The sequence below is a fragment of the Sinocyclocheilus grahami genome, unplaced genomic scaffold, assembly GCF_001515645.1.
Source record: "Sinocyclocheilus grahami isolate Dianchi unplaced genomic scaffold, SAMN03320097.WGS_v1.1 scaffold6.1, whole genome shotgun sequence".
Classification (NCBI taxonomy): Eukaryota; Metazoa; Chordata; class Actinopteri; order Cypriniformes; family Cyprinidae; genus Sinocyclocheilus; species Sinocyclocheilus grahami.
In genome coordinates this window covers 176,904-185,995 of record NW_015505185.1, presented here as the reverse complement: position 1 = coordinate 185,995, position 9,092 = coordinate 176,904, and the positions used below count along the sequence as shown (strand labels likewise).

General features: G+C 36.7%; 1 protein-coding gene across 1 annotated transcript in view; it reads right to left on the bottom strand.

Moving 5' to 3' along the window:
- The window catches only part of col4a4 (collagen, type IV, alpha 4), a 65,863-nt gene that overhangs the window by 53,652 nt on the left and 3,119 nt on the right, over nt 1-9,092 (bottom strand). The window contains exon 3 of the mRNA XM_016274278.1: nt 7,347-7,392. Within this exon, the coding sequence (XP_016129764.1) occupies nt 7,347-7,392 (46 nt within the window). The remainder of the gene's footprint in view (nt 1-7,346; nt 7,393-9,092) is intronic.

Sequence of the window (9,092 nt, the reverse complement as noted above, 5' to 3'; positions counted from 1 at the left end):
TAGGGTGTTTTAAACAAGTGAATCTTGTTAAAAGTTACATGCTGTAGCCGTGCTGGAGCATTTCCTGAGCATTAACCCGGTGAGTGAACAGCAATATGAAAGCGCCTTCACGAGACCAAGTATGAGCATAGACAACAGACAGAGAATTAAATTTAGCGTTTTTATTTTCAACCTGCGCTCATTCATGGCTGTATTATTTAATTAATGCAAAGTTACGTCTTTATTGGGAGAGGACTTGACGGATTATTTTACGTGACTCCGTGAGTTCGTCTCTATTTCTTCGAGCCAAGCTGCATAAACTGCATATCAGGCATTTATGTAATACATCTAATTTGTGCATTAATGGCTGTTATGTTAAATAAAGTTTACTAACTACAGTAAATCAAGTACCCGTGCAAGCCGTTGTTGTTGTCTAGTTTCACCTCAGATGAGCTGCAATGGTGATCCTGCGCGCAATTCTCAAAACATCCACAAGATAGCGGCGTTTATCGGTGAATCCGATATTACAAAACCGATATCCGATTATTTGAAAATGCTTAAATATCGGGAAAAATATTGGTAAATCGATATATCAGTCAATCTCTAAATATAATAATAAGTAAAATAATAAATAAATACACTTTCCATTAATGTATGGTTTGTTAGGATATAGGACAATATTTGGCTCAGATACAACTATTTGAATAACTGGAATCTGAGGGTGCAAAAAATAAAATATTCAGAAGATTGCCTTTAAAGCTGTCAAAATGAAGTTCTTAGCTATGCATATTACTAATCAAAAATTAAGTTTTGATATATTTACGGTAGGAAATTTACAAAATATCTTCATGGAACATGATCTTTACTTAATATCCTAATGATTCTTGGCATAAAAGAAAAATCGATAATTTTGACCCATACAATGTTTTGTTGGCTATTGCTACAAAAATATCCGTGCTACTTAAGACTGGTTTTGTGGTCCAGGGTCACTTAAAATTTATAAATTTTCAACATTTTCAACTTCTTTGTGTTCCGAGATTTCACCTATTATCTATGGGAGGTAGATCTTTCTCTGTTATGGCTCCCAAACTTTGGAACACATTGCCCCTGGCTCTCTGGACAATAACCACACTCCACGAATTTAAATCTAAACTCAAAACCTATATGTTCTACCAATAATTCAGAAGATTGCCTTTAAAGCTGTCAAAATGAAGTTCTTAGCTATGCATATTACTAATCAAAAATTAAGTTTTGATATATTTACGGTAGGAAATTTACAAAATATCTTCATGGAACATGATCTTTACTTAATATCCTAATGATTCTTGGCATAAAAGAAAAATCGATAATTTTGACCCATACAATGTATTGTTGGCTATTGCTACAAAAATATCCGTGCTACTTAAGACTGGTTTTGTGGTCCAGGGTCACTTAAAATTTATAAATTTTCAACTTCTTTGTGTTCCGAGATTTCACCTATTATCTATGGGAGGTAGATCTTTCTCTGTTATGGCTCCCAAACTTTGGAACACATTGCCCCTGGCTCTCTGGACAATAACCACACTCCACGAATTTAAATCTAAACTCAAAACCTATATGTTCTACCAATACTACCTGTTATAATGTTGTTGTTTTTTTTATTATGATACTGTATTATTACTGTGGTTTGCAACTGCAACCACATGTTCTGGACTTGGAAAATGTCTTGTCCATGTATGTAGGAATGTATTTGCTTTTGTCATTGTGCAGTGTCCTTGAGCTTGGGAAAGGCGCTATATAAATTAAACTTATTATTATTACTAAATACATAAAACAAAATGTTTAAATATACGAATTTATTTATTTCACGATTTAGTTTCATATTTGGAATTTTAATTCATTCAATTTACTAAATGTTTTAATTTATATTTATTTATTGTTTACCGTTCCTTCAGGAAAAAGATGTTTCAAAAAATCAACATAAGATAAAACTTGAAATGCACAACTTAATACTTTTTCTTACTTTGCTCAAAAATAACCAGAGGTGCTATCATGAATAACCAAGTTTCATACAATGCAAAATAGAAGTTTTATTCCAGCTACAATAGGCCAAGATCAGCGTCAACTTTTTCACATCATGTATCGTACATCACAAATTGCCATGTTTTTGATAGGTATCAGTACATGTGATGCTTGTCTCGTCTACTCCAGGGTTTTTGAAAATATATTTCCATTGTTTGCACAGCAAACTAGACTAGACGACGAGAGATCCACAGACATACACGTGACCTAAGAAGCACAATGGCAGGAATGTAAACAAAAAGATAATGAAAGAGATAGAGAAAGAGACACAAAGACAAAAAAGAGATGGGAGGCACAGACTGAAATATGTGAGCACATTAAGTACAAGCGGGAGAGGAAATTTAGGTCAGATGTGTTATGTCTGTTTGGAGGTAGTCAACCACGTAAAGAGAGGAAGAGAGAGAGAGTGATAAACCGTACTTGCAATCAGACGCCATTCTTTCACAAAAGCACACTTATCGCACACGCATGCGCAGTGTCTAAACATAGACAAACATCTCAAATGAACATGTGATGCACAGAAAGGCACACATTTATCCATTATAGCCTACTGAAGAGACCTTTTTGAAAGATATCGTTTTTTTTGTTTGCTTTGTAATTTTGAGGTGTTCAGTTTTATTTTGGTTTTAGAAAATAAACGTGATTGCTCTCCTCATAAATCAACTCTTTCTTCACAATATTAATGTTTTTTAATCTTACTGACCCTAACATTTTGAACGGTAGCGTATATACTATATATGCATATGCAACACATATTTAATAGCAGCTGTTTTAAAGGGGTTGTGACCTACACAAGAGTTAATGGTTTTAAGTGCTGGGTGATGACATCAACTGGTTTGAGATGATGCGTGCTGACTGGCTGATAAGCATAACTGCATGCTTCACTCCAAGTCAATCAGATGTACAAGACTGAGAGTTGGTACGATGGTTGCTGCATGACTGAAAGACACGCTTCCCCTATTCCCTCACTTCTTCTGTCTTGCTCCCTCCTTTTCCATCCCTCTTTCCCTCATGTTAGCTGTACTGTGCATTGTCCTGTCACCATCACAAACTTAAATTATTTGAGATTGAGTTACACTTGATCCTGGCTTATTTCCACTTGATGATGTTAAGTTGGAGTTTGGTTTTGTCTTAAAGGATCAAGCTATGTTTTGACTCTTGGTCTTCAACAAAGTATGTAACAATACCATTAAAAAAACAGCGTAACAATATCTTAGGAAGTATGTAAGTAATCTTAGGATTTAAGCTTTGGTTTTGTGTAAATGAAAAGCCACACCAAAGCCACTTTCCAAAACCACACTTGTCAGGAAATTCAGCCAAAAATAAATAAATATATAAAATAATAATAATACAATACAGTTCAAAACTTTGGGGTCAGTAATATTTTTCAAATAAATTAAAGTTTTCCTTTTTTTTTTTTTAAATAAATGCCATTCTTTTCACATTTCCACTCATCAAAGAGCCCACAAAAATATTTAGCAGCATTACAGTTTTCAAGACTGATAGGAAATGCTTCCCAAGCACAAAATCACCTCAACTGCAATAATAGCAACATTACCATTTTTACTGTATTTGTGATCAAATAAACACAGCCTTGGTGAGCCTAAGAAACTCATTTCAAAAGCATTACAAATTCTTACCAAACCCAAACTTTTAAACAGTATTTTAGAGCCGAGCAAAGCCACAAAAATTAATATACAAACTACAGATATTTTCATGTCTTTTTTTTTTTTAAATTGTACCCCATCGTAATGACTTTTCAAGGTCTGGAAATCACAAATCCAGTGGTACTGATTTACAAGAATTTATGTATTGAGACATTTGGGTGTGCTTAAAATCTTTTTCTTTGTGTACCTTTCCCCCATCCATCTGCTCTTCCCTACCTGTATGCCCGCTTTACTCTGCACCTCCGACAGGATGTTGACCAGGCAGCCAATCAGAGACAGTACAGCAGATAACTCTTTGGGCTAAATGAGTAATGTTGGCCTATGAATTGGGCTGGACAAACAAATTGTGCCTTAATTTGTGAATACTTTGCAACTCACATAACTACTAGTTGATTAAAGTTGGACACAGCTGCGCCTTTATTTTATTTATTTATTTTTTTACATTTTGCAATAACAGCAAAAGTCATTCAAACTAGGAATTTGGAACATTAAGAAATGTCTAGGTCGGCAAATGTTTAACATAACAAACCCAGCTTATTTAAACCAATTTATATTTGTCTGCTCTAATTCCAAGCATTTTAAGCCTTTAGATCAAAAGGTTTGACAGCTCATGTGAAACAAACTCAAGTGCGTCCAACTTTTGACTGGAACTGTAAATTGTCAGGTTAAAAGTTACTCCTTCATGCACCGAGTCAGAAAATGTACGCCTGTCAGTCATCTAAATGAGGGACAGGATGTGTGCATGTGTATGTGCGGGTATGTGTTTCTGATAACTTTTTCTGTGTGTGTCTGTGTGTGTGTGTGTGAGGAAGCACCTGCTTTGTGACACCTGGTCATTTTTGTTCAGGTTTACAACTTACCCCTGACCCCCTTCACACAGAATCAGACAGAATGCCTTAGGCAAAATCATGTGTGCAGGAACCTGCATCTGTGCCATCAGTACACTCTCACTTTTCTGCTATTCCATAACGTCCTAAAAATTCTGGCATTATTGATCCACCCTCATGTCGTTTCAAACCTGTATGGCTTTCTTTCTTTCTTAAACAGAACACAAAAGGAGAATATCCTGGTTCTTTCAGTGAAACGAAAGTGGACCACACCACACACCTCTACACTCCAAATGTTCTGAATACATTCAATAGCTTTTTCTGAGGAAAAGACTGAAATTTAAATTGCTATTCACTGAAAAACCTGACATTCACCCTAGCTCTCCTTGACGTGTTTATGAGAGTTTGTTTGAAAAATAGTGACTGAATGAATTGTCTTTTGGAAGAGATCTTTTCAGTGAGTTTTTTTATTACTATTAGTTAATTGGAGTAGTGATGTCTGATTCAAGAATAGAGTTCTTTTTACCCAGATATTTTAGTGAATCTTTTATGAGATCTCGTTGGAGAATTAATGATGTTTGATTTAACAATCAATAGTTCTTTTCAGTTAGATCTTTTCAGTGAACCTTTCATGAGAGTGCACTGGAAAAGTACAGGCTTGATTCAAGAATCAATAGTTCTTTGCACTCAATGACCTGGTCTAAGCAGTAAACAGATCAACAGAAGAAAAGATTATTAGTAAACAGTGATTATTCAGGTAAATCCCTTAAACTTTAGTATTATTTGCAAATCCATGCAAAAACAAACTTTATTCAAAACATCTACTTTGGTATTTTATGGAAGAAAAACTTGTTTGGAGCAGCACAAAAGCGAATGAATGATGACAGAATTTTGCACAACTCATTTAGTTGGATTGTTTACATTAGAAATATGTCTGCATTCCTCTTCTCTTATGTAAAAGCAAGGACGGGCATCGATGTAGACGATGTTTTCTTAACTTCTCAGCGATTATACCTCACTATCTACCTTTTTGGCTCTCATTCCCTCTTCATTCTTCCTCTGTTCAGTGCTAGTGAAGGCATGATGGCAATCGCCATCCATCTGCCCTCATAAGTAATGTTCTGTATCCATCTGTGCCTTTGCATTCTATCAGCCAAGCTCAGCTCAGAGACGATGCCTGAAAGGAGGCCTTATGGACAGATGAGGCAAACTACAGTACACACTCATCAATAACCTGGCAGGAAAGCACACACAAACGATAACAGAATCCATTCCTGTTAACTAATCATTCCCAGTGAAGCATCTATAAATCATGGGTGGCTGGGGATGAAAGATCTTTAACCTTTTCCATGGATTTCTGGATCCCTTATGCCATCATAGCCCCTTTGGATCATATGCCACTTGACTTCAAAGGCCGTTCTATGCCAGTGAAATCAAAAGATGAGTGCTATAAAACATTGCTTCACTTGTTAAGATTTGTGTTTTGCATCAACACAGGACCTCTTCATCATACTTTGATCTCACAATCAAAAGTGGTGGTCACACCATTGCTCTGTAAAATTTTGCAGCTGAAATCTAGTCACTTAAATACAGATCCCCAAAAGGAACATGGTGATTGTAATAAATAAGATAGGAGGAAAGTTATTTCAATGCTTTTGTGTTGTCTTGCAAAAGTACTCTGTTCCCCCAGGGACTTTTGCACTCATTCATAATAATACTGCATTCCCCTGAGGAACTTTGAGTTTGCTAGCAAAGATTGTGCCTTCCCCTGACAGACATAATATGAGGTGTGAGAAAAAACTACATTTCAGAGTTTTTGTAAGCAAATACAACTTTTCTCAGGGGAAACAATACTTTTGTGAGAGAATGCAAAGATTCTCAGGAAGGTGCAATAATTTTGTGAGAGAACTCAATTGTTTTGCAAAAGAACATAACGTTTCTTGAGGAATACAATATTTTTGAGGGAGAATGCAAAAGCATTGAAATATATTTTTTCCTCCAATTACATATTTTTTCCCATTATCATTAGGCGCTCTGTATTCCAATAAGAATCCGAGTGTTTGGGAGTTTCCAGTGACAGCGAAAAGTTCCCTTCGCAGATTTTGCTCATGTTCAAGTTGGTCATGCAAATTCACTGTGTTGGCCAACAAAAAGCTGCTTGGTTTCAAACAACTTCTGTTTGAGCAGCACTTTATTGCACTATTGTCAATGGACTTATGCTCTACATAGAGCAGCAACTCAAATGTACTTTTGATTTCAATAGACATTAATGTTAAAGTCATCGCTATATCCGGTGCAGGTTGTTGATATTGAAATTTTGTTGCCGGTCCCACTCAGTTAACTCAACTCATAATCATCACCACCTTTCTCACCCCTAGTGACAGGCCTGTTAAATCTGTCATCATTAATTTCAACTTTCTGTAATCTTTTACTGACCCTCATGTAAATCAAAACTTGTATGATTTTATTTCTTCTCCAAAACAATGTTGGTATCCAAACAGTTTTAGTGACCACTGACTTTCATTGTGAAAAAAAACTAAACACAAACATTTCTCAGCATTTCTCCACAAAAGAAAGACAGACATGAAGATGGGTAAATGATGACAGTTTTCATCTCTTTAACATGTTGCTAAGCTAATGATGCAATACTCTAATAAACATAAAATGTCCAGCATATACAAATACAGCTTTTACCACATCCATCTGAATTATGTAGGGGAAAAAGACATTTACTGACTCAGCCAGCAGTCTCATCTGAACATTGTGAAACCGTTAAGACAACTTTATGAAGATAATACAAGATAATACTCACCCCCAAAGCTGTGTGTATCGTCATAAGTGCCAATAAAAGCCTCCTGCTGGAAAATAAATGAATGAGACATACTGAATAATACATTAGTAATTACTATGGCCCTGTCCCAAATGGCAACCTAAACCCTAAAGGTCTTTCTCCGAGTCCACACTCTTGTGACGTAATGCCACTTTGACTGTCGAGTAGAAGTCCGCTGCGAAGCTCGGCAGAAGTGTGGATCCAGGGCACATGCTCGCAAGCACCCTTCTGAACGTAAAAATGACGAATGGGACGCTCTACGGTCTTGTGGACTTAACGGACATGCGCACGCGGTGGCCATTGTAAGTCCGTAAGACTGCAAGTGCACATGAAGTGTTCCATTTGGGACAGGGCCTATGACAAAGTTAGGTGGCTCTTTCAGGAACATATACAGTACCATTCAAAAGTGTGGGGTTCTTTAATATTTTTTAAAGAAGTCTCTTAGGCTGCATTTATTTGATTAAAAATACAGTAAAAATTGTAGTTTTGTGAAATATTTTTACAATTCAAAAAAGCGGTTTTCTATTTTAATATATTTCAAAATATAATTTATTTTGGTAATGGCAAAGCTGAATTTTCAGCATTATTACTCAGTTTTCAGTGTCACATGATCCATCAGAAATCATTCGAATATGTTGATTTGCTGCTCATCAAACATTTCTTATTATTAATAATGCTGAAAACAGTTGTGCTGCTTAATATTTTTGTGGAAACTGTGATACATTTTTTCGGGATTATTTAAAACAGAAATATTTTATAGCATTAAAAATGTATTTACTGTTACTTTTGATCAATTTAATGTATCCTTGCTGAATAAAACTATTAATTTCTTTAAAAAATCTTACTGACCCAAACTTTTGAATGGTATATGGTTTTATTACGTCTTATATTGATTTTTCCGTTCTGCTGGTTCGTCTGGTCAGAGGAGAACTGGCCCCCCGACTGAGCCTGGTTTCTCCCAAGGTTTTTTCTCCATTCTGTCACCGATGGAGTTTTGGTTCCTTGCCGCTGTCGCCTCTGGCTTGCTTAGTTGGGGACACTTAATTTCCAGCGATATCGTTGACTTGATTGCAAAGATATTATTTAAACTGAGCTGGATGTTGACATCACTGAATTCAATGATGAACTGTCTTTAACTGAAAAATGAGTGTTTACTATTGTCATTTTGCATTATTGACACACTATTTTCCTAATTAATGCTGTGCAGTTGCTTTGTCACAATCTGTATTGTTAAAAGCGCTATATAAATAAAGGTGACTTGACTTGACAACTCATAGCATCTGGTCTCTCAACCGAGGTTGTTGAGACCATCCTCCAATCTAGAGCTCCCTCAACGAGGAAACTGTACGCCCTGAAGTGGAGGCTCTTCACTTCATGGTGCGGAGACCGCCTGCTTGACCCAGTTAACTGCCCGATTGGTACAGTGCTGGAGTTCTTGCAGGCCCGTTTCTCCGCGGGGTTAACCCACTCCATCCTGAAGGTCTACGTGGCGGCCATAGCGGCCTACCACGCCCCTCTTGGTGGTCACTCGGTGGGCAAGGACCCTCTGGTTACACGTTTCCTTCGCGGTGTGATGAGGCTGAGGCCTCAGGTACGATCTCGTGTCCCTCCTTGGGACCTCGCTGTGGTGTTAGAAGCTCTCTGTAGGCCTCCCTTTGAGCCTATCGAGGAGATATCGGATCGTCTTCTTACATTAAAGACTGTGTTTCTCTTAGCTGTATCTTCTCT